We start from the raw sequence: 20,975 nt of genomic DNA on the forward strand, positions 1-20,975 counted from the left end.
AATGTGATAGGAAAGTATCTAACAGGAAAGTGTGATTATTGCCAGGAAACAGAAATCGTGGAGCATGTGTGGGCAGTATCAGGGGGGAAGAGAGAGGTTGAGATCTAGTATGAGAGAGAAGGGATACAGGAAATTAGTTTAAAGGGTATATTGAGTAGAACGTCATTAGATATAGTCTCAAATATTGTATATGTTTTATTAAGAGCAACGGGCTGACAGGTAGGATTTAGTTTCTCCCTGTCGCTGGCCCACACTCCATGACAGTAGGTGGCGGTAATGCACCATAACGTTGGATGCCAACCGCCGATAAACCACACTGAAGAAAAATAAGAAAAAGGCTGTTTTTGTTTCCAGTGAGCTGCTGCGAAAATGGCGGTGTCTCGTCGCTCATCGCAGCAACAACAGCAGGGTAACCTGCAATCTCCGCCACGAAACAGTTCTCTTTCTGTAAGTCCTCCGGACTCTCTGCCAATTGATCTTGTGGCAGCGACGTCAATGCCCCCGGATGGTGAGCGTGGATGCAGTGCAGGCATGGAGAATCCTTCGGGCTCTCCGGATCTTCCAGCCCCGGCCCTCAGCACTGGGAGCAGCACAAGCCCGACCACAACAACCTCCGGCGGGGAGAGTAGTAGTGTCTCGAGCCCCGGTTCAGGAGGCATGAGCCCCGGCGACGGCAGTAGCGGGGTCGGGGGGGCTTTCAGGGATCTATTTGAGGCCTGTCGGAATGGAGATGTATCCCGTGTGAAGAGACTTGTAGACTCGGTGAATGTGAATGCGAAGGACATGGCCGGGCGAAAATCTACCCCTCTGCATTTCGCTGCAGGTTAGCTAAGCGTTAGCAAGCTTTGTTTTTGTTGTCAGCGCGAGCTGGATCGTTGACGTGTTTTCACACATCGCCTTACTTGTGCGTGCTAAAATATCACAATCTGTAGTTGTCACGACGGGAATGGCTCTCTAGTTATTAGTTAACAATACATGTTCATGTTTTTATTCTCTAACGTTAACTATCTGGCTAGTTTGCCAAGACCAAGGCCCATCGAAAACGGATAGCAAACTATAACGCTAAAAACAGTTTGGCACACCTACCGATGGGGACAGAAGGCCTCAAATCTAACTCATCCCTCGTAGCTGCTAACTACTTACTAAGTGTAAACAAAAATTCACAGATGTGTTGTTTCATGGGTGTTAATACATTTAATAATTGGCGACCCCCAGTGTTTTAACTTGTTTTGTTCTTACCCAGTACTAACACACCCCTGTTCAGCAACGCAATGGTTGGTTACCAGCTGATTTATGGAATCCGGACTGTTAGTGCAGGGCTTGGACAAAATTGTGCACCCCGTTTTTACATTCTAGAGGAGCTGCAAATAAAAATAGTAGTTTAGGTTGTTGATATTGTGCTCTCTGTAATGTTGTTAGTTTTCTTTTGTAGAAGCGACATTACTTTACCATTTAGGGCCAAACCTCTTAACCGCTAGGCTACCTGCCGCCTTATACATTTTGCCTTCCTGTATTGTACTTATGCTAAAATGTTTATTCTATTCTACTGACCCATTTACTTTATGTTGGTATTCTTATCTTTATTTCTTATGGTTGTTGCAATGTCGAAGGAACCTGCAAGTAAGCATTTAGTTGGACGTGTATACCACGTGTCTCCTTTACATACACCTAATGAAACTTAACTTGTATGCACTGACCAGGTTTTGTCTGTTGCCATGTCAGGTTTTGGACGAAAGGATGTGGTTGAGCACCTTTTACAGACTGGAGCTAATGTGCATGCTAGAGATGACGGTGGTCTCATTCCCCTTCACAACGCCTGCTCCTTTGGCCATGCCGAGGTGGTCAGTCTCCTGCTGTGCCAAGGTGCAGACCCCAATGCACGGGACAACTGGAACTACACACCTCTGCACGAGGCAGCCATCAAAGGCAAGATTGATGTGTGCATCGGTAAGGATGGATTACTATGATGATGGTCTGTTTTGTTTTGTCTTTGAATATAATGAGGGTGACATGCACATCCTAAACTTGAGAATACCTGTGCTGGGCACATTTTTTTATATTTTTTTTACCGTGACAAATGAATGAGAGGTCCACACAATATTGCTGCGCCCAGTGCTTTATTCCTGCACCCAAATATACTATTTTGTTTCTTTCAACACTTAACTTTCCCAAAATTAACAAGGTTTATGTTGACTATATTGAATTTAAGTAATCTACAAGTGTGCTTAGGTGCATGACTATAGTTAAAGTACTCTAAACTCAAAGGTATAAGACTATAATTGAATTAAAATATTGAAACTGTTTCCTGTCTCCTTCACAAAGTGCTCCTCCAGCATGGCGCCGATCCCAACATCCGTAATACGGACGGCAAGTCTGCCCTGGATCTGGCAGACCCCTCTGCCAAGGCTGTGCTTACTGGTGAGTTTCATACAACTATCCCCTTTCAGTCGGTTATCTCCCCCATTATGTTGGGTATGTTCCAGGTTGTCTTTCTGTTTTAACTTGACTGCAACTTTAACGACCTGGACTGTAACCTTTTTATGTGAATCATGGCTTGTCTTGACTTTGTGCTGTTCTAACCTGGTATTTTTGTATTCAGGTGAGTACAAGAAGGATGAACTCCTGGAAGCAGCAAGGTCAGTGCTATTTTTATGTTACCTATCACATCTTTACACATTTTATAATGCAACATATGTAATGTCTCTCCTCTGTTGTCTGTGTGCTACAGGAGTGGCAACGAGGAAAAACTGATGGCACTACTGACCCCGTTAAATGTCAACTGCCATGCCAGTGATGGCCGCAAGGTAAAATATCACCATCGCAACCTTCCATCCCCACACATTATGTTAATGTTGTATAATATTGTAGCAGATGCTTGACATGTTCATAAGATTTGCGTGACCAACAGCAACAAAAGTATGGAGAAACTCTGTCAGCCTAATTACCAAAACAAAGTCACTGTGGTGTGGGGATTAAAAACACCATCTAATCCTAGTCTGCATAATTTGAAAAGGATTTGTCATTGGATTGGATTTAAGCAGGGGAAGCTTGACTCAATTTACTGTATTGACTTAAAGGGATACTTGGGATTTTGGCAAGGAAGCCATTTGTCTACTTCCCCAGAGTCAAATGCACTAATGGATACCATTTTTATGTCTCTGCATCCAGTATGAAGGAAGTTAGATGTAGTTTTGTGGGCAAATGCTAACTAGCGTTAGCGCTATGTCTGGAAGTCAATGGGAAAGATTTTTATAACCAAACCAAGATGGACCACAGCCTGTCGTTTCCAATAGGACCAAATAAGTCATAGTGGGCAGAACAAGCAAGGAGGTGGGCAGAGCCAAGCAAGAGCTAGCGAGATCCTACTGGCCCGTTCTAGCAAGCGTCTGCATATTTCCTTTAGGTAACGCCTACTCAGTGACGTGCACGTATGCAATAACTCAATTCACCTTTGCATTCCTTCGAAACAATGCCATTTTTTAAACTTTGGCAAAGGGTAAAGTCTACAAAACTTAGTCCACTCTGTTCATAACAGATTGTAGTTTTGGCAACAGAAAACTGTATTGAGATCAAATGTTTCATCGATGAGACAATTTGCTAAATGTTGGCCAAACCATCTCCTTTCATCTTCTGCCGGCCACTGGGCTTCCTCTCACTACTATATTTTGTAGTAAGTGTAAACACCAAGCGGGTGCTTCATATTTATACATCTGGTGAAATATCTGTGTCTATGGTATCTATTAGCATGCTAGCAATTACCATAGACTTCCAGTCATTGCGCTAAAACTAGTTACCAATTGCACTAATGCTAGTTAGCAACTTCTTTCACACTGCACACAGAGACATACAAATGGTAATGGTATCCACGTGTTCATCTAACTCTGGGGGAGTCCTTCAGTATCCCTTTAACGGTTATCTATCAACATGGATTTCTCTGATATTTGACCTAAAAGATGCCCATCTGTCTAAATATTTTTAGCTCCTGTGATCAGAGTCGAAATGTCATCCGTTTGTTTCATTGTATATAAACATATCTCACCCTGTTCAACCATCCCCTGTGTGTAGAAGTTAAGTAAAAAATGTTTTTCTGTGGTTAAGACGAAGGCTTTTATCTTATTTTCTACTCCTTCTGTGGTTAGGTATTGCTCCAAATATTTTTGGCGGGTGGGTTTGGTAGGAATTATTTTCACTTTTATTTTGGTCCCTCAGTTACCCCTAACCCTAGAAACACTGATCCTCTGTCTTCTACACACCCAATGTTTTCTATAACCAAGTTGTCCCTATATCCATCGAATTTTTCTAATTCCTAAGAAAACTGTTATCTTGAGCGCTAATTGAATATAATAGCTCTAAGCCTTCAGCTCTTTTTTATTTTTATGTAGGCCTAAAAATCTGTTTAATATTAGGTCATGGTTAACCACGTCCATTCATATTCTATCATGTAGGGTATATGTTATGGGAACTTCATTTTAAATCATTGCATTCTGCCTCCTTTAGCACACTGTGTCATTGACTTGTTGTCATGACTCGTGCTGGGCTTTGTCGACATACTGTAGATAGAGTGCCTGTTTAGGATTATAGAAATCTTTGCGTTGTTGTTTTTATCTGTTGATGCGTGAGTGTTTAGATCAAAGAGCATTGTGCTTCACCAGAGCCTTCCTTTCTCTACTCAGTGCATCACGACTAGACAATTAACTTCAGTCTGAGGAAAGTGTGTACTTGAAAAGTCAGAAGGCTCTACTTTGCATTGGTAATTGTGGCATTGGACTGGGTTATTTTTGATTTTAATTTTTTTGTTTACCCCTTTTCCTGTTTGGCACCAGTTTTTAAATATTCAATTTTTCACCCCCAGTGCATTTTCATAAATAGGCGAGTCCTCGTCAAAAATCTCCTAGTTGGCAAGAAACCATATCTTGGTCTCCTTTTCGTAATTATGAGTAATGTGTACTCTTGAGGCTATTGACTAGGATGAGCAGTATTTTTCTGCCATTGTAATTCACTCTGGCTAACCAGGTCCCAAAAGTGGATAAATTAAAATCCTAATCAATATTCTTTGATATATGTTTTCCAAGCACATTACCTTGTTCTCAACTGACATTTAGGAAATCCTTATTTTTTTCTAATCATAGCAGCTTTTCCTCCTCCATCTCTGATTTGTTGGCGGAACATATTTGGGTTTATGACTGGGCCATTTGTCCTTAGGGGATAACCAGGGAGCCTGGCTGCCTTACTAAGAATACCTCGGAGTCACATTTCCCTTAAGCTGTGTACTCATTGTACCTGGTGTCTCTTTGAATTTATATAAAGTGATAATTCTGGTGTGTCTCTCAATTACTTTAAAAGGGTGATGGGCTAGAAGTATTATCTCTTGCTGTGAAAGAAAAATGCTACAATTTAGTAATTTTTTGTTTTGTTTTGTTTTTTGTGTGAATCTGGCAACATTGTCGATCAGTCAACATCCCAAAAAATGCTGGTAAGTTTATCTCGATAACAGCCACCTGATTGTTGCACTTTTGTGATGTACATTTTTTCTTTAATCCGTGTTGTATTTGACCAATACGCTGGCTCTCACTCATAATTGCACATCATGGACCTGGGTCTACTGGTCACTTTCATATTCCCCACCCTAATGCTCCTGTGTGTGTGTGTGCCAGACCTGGGTTGAAATATGATTTGTTGTCTTTCAAATACTTTAGCTGTGCGTGATTGAGCTTGTCTGGTGCAATAGTAATGATGGAGTAGGACTAGTCCCCAAAGTGTAAACTACACCCATTTGACACTTCTGGCAGTCTCAATCAAATTCGGAAAGTATTTGAAAGAAATCAGACGTGCCTACTATATTTGAACCCAGGTGTGGTGTGTGTGTGTGTGTGTTTTAGTGCGTGTGGTGGAGGTTGGAAGGTGGTTCTAAGGCCATGGCCGCTCTGCTTGTTGGATTTGGAAAGGAGCTCAAATTCCACATTGCCTGCTTTTCGAGTGCTCCCTCCTCCTTTCTGCACCCCTCTAACTGCTTTACACCCTTTCACCTCTGCCGAGTTTCAATCACTTCTTGCTCTTCAATCATTCTATTTATTGTAGGCCTGTGACTTTTTTCTTTTTTGATAATCATACGTGCATGTCTGGAAGCATCCACCTGCATTTTGTCAATCAGTTCTTGTACTGTTTGTGATTTCGTCACTGTCCACTTCTCACTTCTTCTAGTCTTGACTAGGTCATATTCCTTGGTTAAAAACGAAACAAATCATTCCTCATCTTTAAGTGCTGTGCCGTCGTCGCTGCTCATGCTTTTTGTATTAATGCTTTTCTTTTCTTGTGATTGCCTTCATCAAACACTGAATGATCCTATTATTAGTCAGGGCCCGGTTTCCAAACAGAACCGAAGACCTGTCATTGCCTTAAGATGCTTTTGGGAAACCGGGCCCTGATTTGATTTGGATAATCTGTTGTGTTCTGGTGATTCAGTGATCATCCTCACTATGTCTGAGTTGTGCAGTGGTCTTATTTTAATACCAGTGCATGAATGCTACTGTTTCTTCCTCTCTGTCTGCGAGGTCAGCTGTTGGTAGACTCATGGGTGGATAACCGGTATCTATGACACAGCTTTGCATACACTAACGTTGTAATGCTTGGTTCACATAGGCATCATGTGATTTGGAATGGGCATACACATTTTTATGAATACACAGTAGATTCAAGCCTTCCTTAGCCAGCCTTTTAGCAAGCGTTATGTTTTGTAAGGGGTGTAGTTGAGGGACAAACTCCGTTTTGACTAGCTCAATGTTTACATTTCACATTAATTTGATGCATGTTGGAAGTCAGATTTCCCTTTTGTCCTTTATTTTCAGAGGTAAGCTCGCGTCAGTGTGTGACCTAAGAAGTATATTTTTAAGATGCATGATCTGAGACTTGCTGTCAAACTTGCATAGTTAGTGCTAAGCGATTAACCACTTTTTTTTAGGGGTGGGGCTATTAAACAACTATTTGACCAAAGTCTGTTAAACTCCTTGAATTCCATTTAGTTTAGGTTTTTTGTGAGACGAACGTGCCGTTTCTCTAGAGAGAAATCAAATAATTCACGAGAGAAGTCAAGAACTGGGAAGCTGGGCTGAAGGGAGTTGTAGTTTTCATTAAGCAAATATTCAACCTAATTCTGCTCAGGAATGTGGTAATTACCTAAATCAAATTTATTTATATAGCCCTTTCTACATCAGCTGATATCACAAAGTGCTGTACAGAAACCCAGCCTAAAACCCCAAACAGCAAGCAATGCAGGTGTAGAAGCACGACGGCTAGGAAAAACTCCCTAGAAAGGCCCAAACCTAGGAAGAAACCTAGAGAGGAACCAGGCTATGAGGGGTGGCCAGTCCTCTTCTGGCTGTGCCGGGTGGAGATTATAACAGAACATGACCAAGATGTTCAAATGTTCATAAATGACCAGCATGGTCAAATAATAATAATCACAGTAGTTGTCGAAGGTGCAGCAAGTCAGCACCTCAGGAGTAAATGTCAGTTGGCTTTCCATAGCCGATCATTAAGAGTATCTCTACCGCTCCTGCTGTCTCTAGAGAGTTGAAAACAGCAGGTCCGGTGAACAGGGTAGGGTTCCATAGCCGCAGGCAGAACAGTTGAAACTGGAGCAGCAGTACGGACAGGTGGACTGGGGACAGCAAGGAGTCATCATGCCAGGTAGTCCTGAGGCATGGTCCTAGGGCTTAGGTCCTCCGAGAGAGAGAAAGAGAGAATTAGAGAGAGCATACTTAAATTCACACAGGACACCGGATAAGACAGGAGAAGTACTCCAGATATAACAGACTGACCCTAGCCCCCCGACACATAAACTACTGCAGCATAAATACTGGAGGCTGAGACAGGAGGGGTCGGGAGACATTGTGGCCCCATCCGATGATACCCCCGGACAGGGCCAAACAGGCAGGATATAACCCCACCCACTTTGCCAAAGCACAGCCCCCACACCACTAGAGGGATATCTTCAACCACCAACTTACCATCCTGAGACAAGGCCAAGTATAGCCCATAAAGATCTCCGCCGTGGCACAACCCAAGGGGGGGGGGGGGGGGGGCGCCAACCCAGACAGGAAGACCACGTCAGCGACTCAACCATAATGACCATAACCCATTGCGCCTGTTCTTTCCATCTTGGACAGAGATGGATACACTTTTATGCCTGCTACGTTAGGTTAGATACACACAGACCGCATGAGGGAGGAATGTACACAACACCACGAGAGAGGGATAGAGACAGTTTGTGAAAGTATGCCTTATCTATTTTGAAGAACTAATAAAACATTTAAAAATGTCAGACTGCTCTGCAGCATACTTAAGCAGGCTAACCTAGCTAAATAGGATGACTAATGACAGTACGGTATGGAGAACACAGAAATAATATTGTCTGGCTGCTACTGCCTGAGCAGAGATAATGACTTTAAGGAATTAAAAATCAAGTAATCAAATAACTAAGTAACATACACAACTGATATTTTAATATTTCATAGTAATTTCCTTGATGTCCACTCATAATGAACCTGGCAATTGAATGTTCACTATTTTTGGCTTGGGAATTTCCTTTTAAAAGCTCTAAAATCATTTTAATGTCATTATTTCTTAATGCATTTAATGTATAAATATATTTATTTTTTAATAATCAAACCGAACCGACTTCAAAAAGCACTAGTTGTTGTTTTAGGGTGGGCTACAACCTTTCTGAGCTTGCATCCTTCCACCATTTACCTTGACTGCAATGAAAACACACAGACCACCTAGTGTATACAGTTTGCTTCCAAGTATAATCAGCCATTCACTCACTCTGGCTCCCTAAAGGCAGTGTGTTCTGAGGTGCATTGACTCTGGGCTCTGTGTCTAATAACATGTCCTCTTTTCCAGTCCACCCCACTGCACCTGGCGGCTGGTTACAACCGCGTACGCATCGTCCAGCTACTGCTGCAGCACGGGGCAGACGTCCATGCCAAGGACAAAGGGTAAGACAATTCTGAAATAGACTGCATCGCAAAAACATCATATAGGCCCTGGTTAAAAGTAGTGAATTATATTAGGAGCCATTACCCTGTTTCCTCATCTAAGCCCCATTCTCAGACATTTTCACAGCTGAGAAAGTCAACCATATTGTCATAGTGATAGAATATGTTAATTTGTAGAACTTGAAATGAATGATGATCATTCAATTAAAAGGCTGTATATTTGTCATACAGTGGCCTGGTCCCTCTTCACAACGCCTGCTCCTATGGACACTTTGAGGTCACAGAGCTTCTTCTCAAGGTAAGGGTTTTATAGACCTGTCATTGAAACCCAGCTTTAATTTGACTTTTAGAATGTCGAATGCTTTTATTGATGGAGAATGATGGATTAAATCGTCTATGTGTTTACAGCATGGAGCGTGTGTGAATGCCATGGACCTGTGGCAGTTCACCCCTCTCCACGAGGCTGCATCTAAGAACCGTGTGGAGGTGTGTTCTCTGCTGCTGAGCCACGGGGCCGACCCCAACCTGCTCAACTGCCACAGCAAGAGCGCCGTGGACTTGGCCCCCACCCCCGAACTCAAAGAGCGGCTCACCTGTGAGTTCTGCTGGGAGACATGCATACACACACCCCTTATACATGTTAACAAAGAAGAAAAACATACTTATATACACACACACACACATCACTCCCTATTCACAAAGACTATAGACAGCACACAACACACTCTCACACGCCTTCTAAACTGAAGATAAGGCCTGCCTGAGCACTCGGATCTTCTCACATTAATGTCAATATCCTCTTTCTACCATCCAGATGAGTTTAAAGGTCATTCGCTGCTCCAGGCAGCTCGGGAGGCAGACATGGCCAAAGTGAAGAAGACTCTGGCTCTGGAGATCATTAGCTTCAAACACCCACAGACCAACGAGACAGCCCTGGTGAGATCCATTCTCCTTCTGGCTAATGCTCGATGTCACAGTGCTGACACCTAACAGTATCTCATAATGTACAGCTATGGATGTGTCACAAATGGCAAACTATTCCCTTAAGTGCACTACTTTTGAAAAGTGGTCTGCGGTCAAAAGTTGAGCACTATATAGGGGACAGGGCTGCCATAATATTATGTCTCTATCAGAACGCGTTTGTGTGACATGCATAGCCTAGGATGACCACTATAAAACGAGTACAAAACCTGAGGGATTTTGCATAAACCATGTGATGGACAGTGATTCATGGAAGGTGTTGTCCCTCTGTTTCAGCACTGTGCCGTTGCTTCCCCTCACCCCAAACGGAAGCAGGTGACCGAGCTGCTACTGCGTAAAGGTGCCAACGTCAACGAGAAGAACAAAGAGTAAGACACCATTAAAACTCAGAGACCATGTATCAGTGTTTCTCCTACCACTGTATAAGATGCCCCTCCCCCCAACAAAAATAGTTTAGTACCTATTGTTTTCAATTGAGAATGTTTGAGTTTTTGGGACTTTTGCACGACGCCTGGAAACACTGCCATATGCATTCAAATAGCCCCATAGTGAGGTACGAATGGTTGTCTGTCTCTCGTCCTGTCTGTAGCTTCATGACGACTCTGCATGTAGCGGCTGAGAGAGCACACAACGACATCCTGGAGGTGCTGCAGAAACATGGAGCCAAGGTGAACACTGCATGGTCTCTCTATTACCATATCATTTAATGTACCTTTTCATCTAGCTCTTTTCTCTCCTTTCGCTCTCACTTGCCTCTATCTGATAACGTGACTAAAAAAAATTCATAGCTGTGAGTATGTTGCTGTTTGAGTGACTGACTCTTCCCTCTGTCCGTCTCCCTCCCTCCAGGTAAATGCGGTGGACACCCTAGGGCAGACAGCCCTCCACAGGGCAGCCCTGGCGGGCCACATCCAGACGTGCAGGCTACTGCTGAGCTACGGGGCCGACCCGGCCATCGTCTCCCTACAGGGCTTCACTGCCTCACAGATGGGTAACGAGGCCGTGCAGCAGATCCTCAATGGTACAGCAGTAGAGCGTCTTGGTTAAATACAAAGATCACCTTTCATATTCTTCTATCTACATTGTGATTGACAATGTTGCTTGTGTGGATGTAAGATGCATGGCCTTAAATTCTAGGCTATGCTAATCAATGTTGGAAAGTTAGCAAGTTGTATAACAGAGAAACTATTGATTTATGTTGCCCAATCATTTTAGTGTTTTATTTTTATTTTTTAACTCTCGTTTTTATAATAATTTAAAAAAAAATCTCGGTATGTGTTATTTAACAATGTTGGTCTCTTCCCTACAGAAAATATTCCAACTCGTAACTCTGATGTCGACTACCGGTTTCTGGAAGCCGCCAAGGCTGGAGATTTGGACACTGTGCAGGTAAGCTGATCAGCTACATCGTCTCAGGTTCGTGAGTTCAATCCCGTTACATGCATCAACGATGCTTTACATACTACCACGAATCCAAGATGTCTCCCTCAATCCTCTCTCACACTTGATCTTCTGTCTGTGTCTTGTAGCAACTCTGCACTCCTCAGAACGTGAACTGTCGGGACCTGGAGGGTCGTCACTCTACCCCTCTGCACTTTGCTGCAGGCTACAACCGTGTGGCCGTGGTGGAGTACCTGCTACATCATGGCGCTGACGTACATGCTAAAGACAAAGGGTACGTGTCATCCTCCTAGTCCACCCTAGGCGGACAATGTAGCCTAGCGGTTAAAGCGTTGGGCGAGTAACTGAAAGGTTGCTGGTTCGAAACCCTGAGCCGGACAGATTTAAAAAAAAATCTGTATCTATATATAATCTCTCTGGCTGTCTGTCCTTGAGCAAGGCATTTAACCCTAATTGCTCCTGTAAGTCACTCTGGATAAGAGCGTCTTCTAAATGATTAAAATGTTAATGTATTACCTCGGTCTGTCTGTTTTTACAAGACTGCTGCTTTTGCTTTCACCTCAGATAGTCAATAAAAAGGCTTTCATTCTGTTTTGAATAAGTCTTTATCATTGGATTTTATTTAGCATTAAATACACACGGTACTTGAAACTTTCAATGATTGAAATACATCATTTATAGGATCTCTGTTCCTTCAGTGGTGTAACTAGTCAGTCTCTCTGTCCTGCAGTGGTCTGGTGCCCCTCCACAACGCCTGCTCCTACGGTCACTATGAGGTGGCTGAGCTGCTGGTGAGACACGGGGCATCGGTGAACGTAGCTGACCTCTGGAAGTTCACCCCTCTCCACGAGGCTGCCGCCAAGGGCAAATACGAGATCTGCAAACTGCTGCTCAAGGTTAGTCTTGCTGTGCCTCTTCTGAAATGATCAGGACCAAATGGCCTGAGGCTATAAGGAGGCATTTATATAGTCAAAACAGTGAAGTATCTATAGCTACGACAGAACAAACTATTAAACTATGAGATTTTTGTATGTATACTGAACAATATGTTAAGTGTTGGTCCCATGTGTCATGAGCTGAAATAAAAGATCCTAGAAATGTTCCATGCATACAGAAAAACATATTTCGCTAAAAATTTAGGTACAAATTTGTTTGCATCCCTGTTAGAGCATTTCTCCTTTTCCAAGACAATCCATCCACCAGACATGTGTGGCATATCAAGAAGGTGATTAAATAGCATGATCATTACACAGGTGTACCTTGTGCTGGGGACAAAGGCCACTCTAAAATGTGCAGTTTTCACACAACACAATGCCACAGGTGTCAATTTGTTTTTGACTGCAGTTGGGCATCGTAACCAACTTCAGTGGTCAAATGCTCACCTTCGATGGCCACTGGCATGCTGGAGAATTGTGCTCTTCACAAATGAATCCCAGTTTCAACTGTACCTGGCAGATGATAGATGTGGTATCGTGTGGATGACTGGTTTGCTGATTTCATTGTTGTGAATAGAGTGCCCAATGGTGGTGGTTGGGTTATGGTATGGCATAATCTACGGACAATGAACACAATTGATTTTATTGATGGCAATTTGAATGCACAGACATACCGTGACAAGGTCCTGAGGCCCATTGCTGTGCCATTTATCCACCGCCATCACCTCATGATTCAGCATGACAATGCACCATGTTGCAAGAATCTGTGCACAATTCCTGAATGCTGAAAATGTCCAAGTTCTTCCATGGCCTGCATACTCACCAGACATGTCACCCATTGAGCATGTTTCGGATGCTCTGGATCAATGTGTACAATGGCGTGTTCCAGTTCCCAACCACTTCACACAGTCATTGAAGAGGAGTGGGCCAACATTCCACAGGCCACAATCAAATGGTCAAACCAGACACTGACTGGTTTTCTGATCCACACCCCTACCTTTTTTAAGGTACAGTGGGGCAAAAAAGTATTTAGTCAGCCACCAATTGTGCAAGTTCTCCCACTGTAATTCTCATCATAGGTACACTTCAACTATGACAGACAAAATTAGGGGGGAAAAATCCAGAAAATTACATTGTAGGATTTTTAATGAATTTATTTGCAAATTATGGTGGAAAATAAGTATTTGGTCAATAACAAAAGTTTATCTCAATATTTTGTTATATACCCTTTGTTGGCAATGACAGAGGTCAAATGTTTTCTGTAAGTCTTCACAAGGTTTTCACACACTGTTGCTGGTATTTTGGTCCATTCCTCCATGCAGAGCTCCTCTAGAGCAGTGATTGTTTTGGGGCTGTTGCTGGGCAACATGGACTTTCAACTCCCTCCAAAGATTTTCTATGGGGTTGAGATCTGGAGACTGGCTAGGCCACTCCAGGTCCTTGAAATGCTTCTTACGAAGCCACTTCGTCGTTGCCCGGGCGGTGTGTTTGGGATCATTGTCATGCTGAAAGACCCAGCCACGTTTCATCTTCAATGCCCTTGCTGATGGAAGGAGGTTTTCACTCGAAATCTCACGATACATGGCCCCATTCATTCTTTCCTTTACACGGATCAGTCGTCCTGGTCCCTTTGCAGAAAAACAGCCCCAAAGCATGATGTTTCCACCCCCATGCTTCACAGTAGGTATGGTGTTCTTTGGATGCAACTCAGCATTCTTTGTCCTCCAAACACGACGAGATGTGTTTTTACCAAAAAGTTATATTTTGGTTTCATCTGACCATATGACATTCTCCCAATCTTCTTCTGGATCATCCAAATGCTCTCTAGCAAACTTCAGACGGGCCTGGACATGTACTGGCTTAAGCAGGGGGACACGTCTGGCACTGCAGGATTTGAGTCCCTGGCGGCGTAGTGTGTTACTGATGGTAGGCTTTGTTACTTTGGTCCCAGCTCTCTGCAGGTCATTCACTAGGTCCCCCCGTGTGGTTCTGGGATTTTTGCTCACCGTTCTTGTGATCATTTTGACCCCACGGGGTGAGATCTTGCGTGGAGCCCCAGATCGAGGGAGATTCAGTGGTCTTGTATGTCTTCCATTTCCTAATAATTGCTCCCACAGTTGATTTCTTCAAACCAAGCTGCTTACCTATTGCAGATTCAGTCTTCCCAGCCTGTCTTCCCAGCCTTCCCAACAATCACTGCTCTAGGTCTACAATTTTGTTTCTGGTGTCCTTTGACAGCTCTTGGGTCTTGGCCATAGTGGAGTTTGGAGTGTGACTGTTTGAGGTTGTGGACAGGTGTCTTTTATACTGATAACACGTTCAAACAGGTGCCATTAATACAGGTAACGAGTGGAGGACAGAGGAGCCTCTTAAAGAAGTTACAGGTCTGTGAGAGCCAGAAATCTTGCTTGTTTGTAGGTGACCAAATACTTATTTTCCACCATAATTTGCAAATAAATTCATTAAAAATTGTGATTTTCTGGATTTTCTTTTCTCATTTTGTCTGTCATAGTTGAAGTGTACCTATGATGAAAATTACAGGCCTCATCTTTTTAAGTGGGAGAACTTGCACAATTGGTGGCTGACTAAATACTTTTTTGCCCCACTATCTGTTACCAACCGATGCATATCTGTATTCCCAGTCATGTGAAAACCATAGGTTAGGGCCTAATGAATTTATTTCAGTTGACTGATTTCCTGATATGAACTGTAACTCAATGGAATTTTTATTGTTGCTTGTTGCGTTTTTATATTTTTGTTCAGTGTATATTTATGTTTCTCCAGCATGGAGCGGACCCCACCAAGAAGAACCGTGACGGCAACACTCCTCTGGACATGGTGAAGGATGGCGACACGGACATCCAGGACCTGCTGAGAGGAGACGCTGCACTGCTGGACGCTGCGAAGAAGGGCTGTCTGGCCCGCGTCCAGAAACTCTGCAGCCCAGAGAACATCAACTGTAGAGACACACAGGGACGTAACTCCACCCCCCTGCACCTCGCAGGTACTGGACGTACCAGCGCTCAGAATCTATTCATGGGATCAAATAAATGTTCTACTTTTATAAAGCACTCTTTACATTAGCAATTGTCAGTGCTTTAGTTACCCAGCCTAAACCCATAATAGCAAGCAAAGCAGTGGAATCAATTCATTTAATAGCAAATGTGGAACCCATACACAGATGTTTATCTCCTTACATACAATTATGACAGGCAGATCATCAAACCCTGGGAATTTAGATAATTTGGAGCTATATTATTACTTAGACAAATTACAGAAATATCTTTCATGTTGTCATGTTTCTCCCCTCCTGTAGCTGGCTACAACAACCTGGAGGTTGCGGAGTATCTCCTGGAGCACGGGGCTGACGTCAATGCACAGGACAAAGGAGGCCTCATCCCCCTGCACAACGCTGCCTCCTATGGGGTGAGTCCGCACCAAGTCTACATCAGGCCTTGGAACCCATTGTACATGCTGTACGGTTTGACATAAGTTTTTTTTTAGCATAGACAATGCATACAAAACACCTACCCTGTGACCTTCTGGCCTAAAATATGTAACAGCTTGGAGGATTTCTTAGAAGGTATTGTATGCATTGTTTAGGTTACAAAACCTTATAGAAAACCATACAGGACAGGACAAAACACCCACACTGTGAAAGTGACCTTGTGGAAAGCTTAGATATGTAACAGCTTGGATGTCATCAGTTTTTGGGCATGTCATGATTAAATCGTGTTGCTGGTCTCTCCTCTCGTGTCTCCTCATCTGCTACTTCTATCTTCTCTGCTCCTCTCCACTGTCTCTCATCTACTCCTCTCCTGTCTCTCCTCTTTCTCTCCTCTTCTCTTTTACAGCACGTGGACATTGCTGCACTTCTGATAAAGTTCAACACATGTGTGAACGCTACAGATAAGTGGGCCTTCACCCCGCTCCACGAAGCAGCTCAGAAGGGCCGTACCCAGCTGTGTGCTCTGCTGCTGGCCCACGGAGCAGACCCCAGCATGAAGAACCAGGAGGGACAGACCGCACTGGACCTGGCTACGGTAAAACGTCTTGCTCTCCGACTGTTAGAGCAGTTAGCAATGCCACAAAATCAAGTGTTTTTTTGCTGTAAATGGCAGGCATTTGCTTGAATTATGATATGCCTACCATTTGTCCCCATCTACAGTGCATTCGGGAAGTATTTAAACTCCTTTTTCCACATTTTGTTCGGTTACAGCCTTATTTTAAAATTGATTAAAAAAAATGTTTCTCATCAATCTACACACATTACCCCATAATGACAAAGCAAAAACTGGTTTTTAGAAAGACCCTTTACTCAGTACTTTGTTGAAGCACCTTTGGCAGCGATTACAGCCTCGTCTTCTTGGGTATGATGCTACAAGCTTGGTACACCTGTATTTGGGGAGTTTCTACCATTCTCCTCTGCAGATCCTCTCAAGGTCAGGTTGGATGGGGAGTGTTGCTGCACAGCTATTTTCAGGTCTCTCCATAGATGTTTGATCAGGTTTAAGTCCAGGCTCTGGCTGGGCCACTCAAGGACATTGAGACTTGTCCCAAAGCCATTCCTGCATTGTCTTGCATGTGTGCTTAGGGTCATTGTCCTGTTGGAATGTGAACCTTCGCACAGGTCTGAGGTCCTGAGTGCTCTGGAGCAGGTTTTCATCAAGGATCTCTCTGTACTTTGCTCCGTTCATCTTTGCCTCGATCCTGACTAATCTCCCAGTCCCTGCCGCTGAAAAACATCCCCACAGCATGATGCTGCCATCACCATGCTTCACCGTAGGGATGGTGCCAGGTTTCCTCCAGACGTGACGCTTGGCATTCCGACCAAAGCGTTCAATCTTGGTTTCATCAGACTAGAAAATCTTGTTTCTCATGGTCTGAGTCTTTCGGTGCCTTTTGGCAAACTCCAAGCAGGCTGTCATGTGCCTTTTACTGAGGAGTGGCTTCCGTCTGGCCACTCTACCATAAAGGCCTGATTGGTGGAGTGCTGCAGAGATGGTTGTCCTTCTGGAAGGTTCTCCCATCTCCACAGAGGAGCTCTGAGTGACCATTGGGTTCTTGGTCACCTCCCTGACCAAGTCCCTTCTCCCCCGATTGCTCAGTTTGGCCGGATGGCCAGCTCTAGGAAGAGTCTTGGTGGTTCCAAACTTCTTCCATTTAAGAATTATGGAGGCCACTGTGTTCTTGGGGACCTTCAATGCTGCAGAAATGTTTTGGTACTCTTCCCCAGATCTGTGACTCGACACAATCCTGTCTCGGAGCTCTACGGACAATTCCTTCGACCTCATGGCTTGGTTTTTGCTCTGACATGCAATTTCAACTGTGGGACCTTATATAGACAGGTGTGCCTTTTCACATAATGTACAATCAATTGAATTTATCACAGGTGGAATCGTCAAGTTGTAGAAACATCTCAAGGATGATCAATGGAAACAGGATGCACCTAAGCTCAATTTCGAGTATCATTGCAAAGGCTCTGAATACTTATGTAAATAAGTTATTTCTGTTTTATATTTATAATAAATTAGCAAACATTTCTAAACCTGTTTTTGGTTTGTCATTATGGGGTATTGTGTGATAAAAAAAATAATATTTTTTTTAATCCATTTTATAATAAGGCTGTAACGTAACAAGATGTGGAAAAAGTCGAGTGGTCTGAATACTTTCCGAAGGCGTTATATCTATCCTATATTAGGGATTAGGCCAACAATTCGAGCCCCTTCTCACCCATGACTTCTCTCTCTAAATATGTCCTCCTCTTTCAGGCTGATGACATCCGTGCCCTGCTGATGGATGCCATGCCCCCAGATGCCCTGCCCAGCTGCTTCAAGCCCCAGGCCACGGTGGTCAGTGCAGGCTCGGTCATCTCCCCAGCCTCCACGCCCTCTTGCCTGTCTGCAGCCAGCAGCATCGACAACCTGGCTGGGCCCCTCAACGAGCTCGGGGCCACAGGGACCTCCGGAGTGGCCGACGGGGCCGCGGGCTCTGACAGGAAGGAGGGGGAATGTGAGTATAGATGAAGAGCCTTGATCAAAACTGAGCTGGGTTTTAGCAAGCAGCTGATATTGTACTAGTTTTGGTAGAATATGGTTGAAAGTACAGTACAGTACAGATGAATCAATCATTTTACTCACATGCTGAATTTGCTCTTGTGGTGTTTGTATTCCAGTGGCGATGTTGGATATGAACATCGGTCAGTTCCTGAAGAGCTTGGGTCTGGAGCATATAAGGGAAATCTTTGAGAGAGAACAGGTGAGTGTTCATTGATTTGGGTTTCATGTTATAATTTTTCATTTAATAGGGCTTCTAATTAGTCTGATATTTTATCTATCTTTGCCCCTCTTGGAGTAGCTGTTGTCATGTCACAGTTCAGGATCCCTGCTCTGTACGAAATGTCCTGTTCTTTCCCAGATCTCTCTGGATGTGCTGGCTGACATGGGTCACGAGGAACTGAAGGAGATTGGGATCAACGCTTACGGCCACCGACACAAACTCATCAAGGGAGTGGAGAGGCTGCTGGGGGGACAACAAGGTCAGGACATTCCCAGAGAAATCTCTGAGGCGCTGATGTGATTCCCATTTATTGTTGCATCAAATACTTCCCAGACTTTTCTTCCTATTCCTGGAATGGAGATTCTCTATTGAAAGTTATTTGTAGTTCAGGATTAGGCCTAATATGTCTCTGGTATACTTGCCCTTAAAGTATAGGTGGAAAACCACCCCAATATATAACCAAGTATGAGTGCGTAACAGGTGCTTTGTTTGTTCTCCAGGTGCCAACCCGTACCTGACATTCCACTGTGCCAACCAGGGCACGGTCCTCATCGACCTAGCCCCTGACGACAAAGAGGGCCAATCAGTGGAGGAGGAGGTGGGTACAGACAGATGCGTGTGTGTGTCAAATGAAATGTTATTTGTCACGTGCCGAAAACAACAGGTGTAGACCTTACTGTGAAATGCTTACTTATAAGCCCTTAACAAACAATGCAGTTCAAGAAATAGTTACGTTTATTTAGTAAATATTTTCTTAAGTATTTTTTTTTATTACGTAACATAAACAAGGGGTACCGATACCGAGTCAATTTGTGGGGGTACAGGTTAGTCGAGGTAATATGTGCATGTAGGTAGGGGTAAAGTGACTATGCATAGATAATACACAGCGAGTAGCAGCAGTGTAAAAACAAATGGGGGGGGGGGTCAATGTAAATAGTCCGGGTGGCCATTTGATTAATTGTTCAGCAGGCTTATAGCTTGGGGATAGAAGCTGTTAAGGAGCCTTTTGCACCTAGACTTGGCACTCCAGTACCACTTGCCTTTTGGTAGCAGAGAGAACAGTCTATGACTTGTGTGCTGGAGACTGACAATTTTTAGGGCCTTCCTCTGAAACCGCCTAGTATGTAGGTCCTGGATGGCAGGAAGCTTGGCCCCAGTGATGTATTGGGCTGTACGCGCTACCCTCTGTAGTGGCTTGCGGTCAGATGCCGAGCAGTTGCCATACCAGGCGGTGACGCAACCGGTCAGGATGTTCTCGATGGTGCAGCTGTCTAACCTTTTTGAGAATCTGGGGAACAATGCCAAATCTTTTCAGTCTCCTGAGGGGGAAAAGGTGGTGTTGTGCCCTCTTCAAGACTGTCTTGGTGTGTTTGGGACCACGTGGTAGTTTGTTGGTGAAGGAACTTGAAACTCTCCACTACAGCTCCTTTGATGTTAATCGGCCCTCCTTTTCCTGTTGTCCACAAGCATCTCCTTTGTCTTGCTCACATTGAGGGAGAGGTTGTTGTCTTGGCACCACACTGCCAGGTCTCTGACCTCCTCACCGTTGTCGGTGATCAGGCCTACCACTGTTGTGTCGTCAGCAAACTTAATGATGGTGTTGGAGTCGTGCTTGGCCATGCAGTCGTGGGTGAACAGGGAGTACAGGAGGGGAATAAGCACTCACCCCTGAGGGGCCCCAGTGTTGAGGATCAGCCTGGCAGGTGTGGGGTTGCCTACCCTTGGGGGGCAACCCATCAGAGTCAAGGATCCAGTTGCAGAGGGAGGTGTTTAGTCCCAGGGTCCTTAGCTTAGTGATGAGCTTTGAGGGCACTATGGTGTTGAATGCTGAGCTGTAGTCAATGAACAGCATTCTCACAGAGGTGTTATTTTTGTCCAGGTGGGAAAGGGCAGTGTGGAATGCGATTGACCAAAATTATGTGGACACCTGCTCGTTGAACATCTCATTCCAAAATCCTGGGCATTAATATGGAGTTTTCCCCCCGTTGCTGCTATAACAGCCTCCACTCTTCTGGGAAGGCTTTCCACTAGATGTTGGAACATTGCTGCAGGTACTTGCTTCCATTCAGCCACGAGCATTAGTGAAGTTGGGTACTGATGTTGGGCGATTAGGCCTGGCTCGCAATCGGTGTTCCAATTAATCTCAAAGGTGTTCGATGGGGTTGAGGTCAGGGCTCGGTGCAGGACAGTCAAGTTCTTCCACACTGATTGATAAACCATTTCTGTATGGACCTTGCTTTGTGTACGGGGCATTATCATGCTGAAACAGGAAAGGGCCTTCCCCAAACCGTTGCCACAAAGCTGGAAGCACAGAATCGTCTAGAATGTCATTGTATGCTGTAGCATTTAGATTTCCCTTCACTGGAACTAAGGGGCCTAGCCC

General features: G+C 44.1%; 1 protein-coding gene across 2 annotated transcripts in view; it reads left to right on the forward strand.

The window, feature by feature from the left end:
- Positions 1–322: 322 nt before the first annotated feature.
- LOC139576590 (poly [ADP-ribose] polymerase tankyrase-1-like) overlaps positions 323–20,975 on the forward strand; it is a 28,665-nt gene continuing 8,012 nt past the window's right edge. For both annotated transcript variants that reach the window (XM_071402854.1, XM_071402853.1), the window contains exons 1-23: positions 323–823; positions 1,723–1,947; positions 2,323–2,418; positions 2,600–2,636; positions 2,729–2,804; positions 5,453–5,473; positions 8,902–8,996; positions 9,228–9,294; positions 9,405–9,591; positions 9,811–9,932; positions 10,254–10,345; positions 10,567–10,645; positions 10,827–10,998; positions 11,287–11,366; positions 11,507–11,652; positions 12,109–12,274; positions 15,098–15,317; positions 15,630–15,739; positions 16,168–16,356; positions 18,085–18,325; positions 18,489–18,571; positions 18,731–18,851; positions 19,093–19,190. In XM_071402854.1, coding sequence (XP_071258955.1) covers positions 370–823; positions 1,723–1,947; positions 2,323–2,418; positions 2,600–2,636; positions 2,729–2,804; positions 5,453–5,473; positions 8,902–8,996; positions 9,228–9,294; positions 9,405–9,591; positions 9,811–9,932; positions 10,254–10,345; positions 10,567–10,645; positions 10,827–10,998; positions 11,287–11,366; positions 11,507–11,652; positions 12,109–12,274; positions 15,098–15,317; positions 15,630–15,739; positions 16,168–16,356; positions 18,085–18,325; positions 18,489–18,571; positions 18,731–18,851; positions 19,093–19,190 — 3,177 coding nt within the window. In that variant the 5' untranslated portion in view covers positions 323–369. The remainder of the gene's footprint in view (positions 824–1,722; positions 1,948–2,322; positions 2,419–2,599; positions 2,637–2,728; positions 2,805–5,452; positions 5,474–8,901; positions 8,997–9,227; positions 9,295–9,404; positions 9,592–9,810; positions 9,933–10,253; positions 10,346–10,566; positions 10,646–10,826; positions 10,999–11,286; positions 11,367–11,506; positions 11,653–12,108; positions 12,275–15,097; positions 15,318–15,629; positions 15,740–16,167; positions 16,357–18,084; positions 18,326–18,488; positions 18,572–18,730; positions 18,852–19,092; positions 19,191–20,975) is intronic.

Source organism: Salvelinus alpinus, chromosome 5 (assembly GCF_045679555.1).
Source record: "Salvelinus alpinus chromosome 5, SLU_Salpinus.1, whole genome shotgun sequence".
NCBI classification, from domain to species: Eukaryota; Metazoa; Chordata; class Actinopteri; order Salmoniformes; family Salmonidae; genus Salvelinus; species Salvelinus alpinus.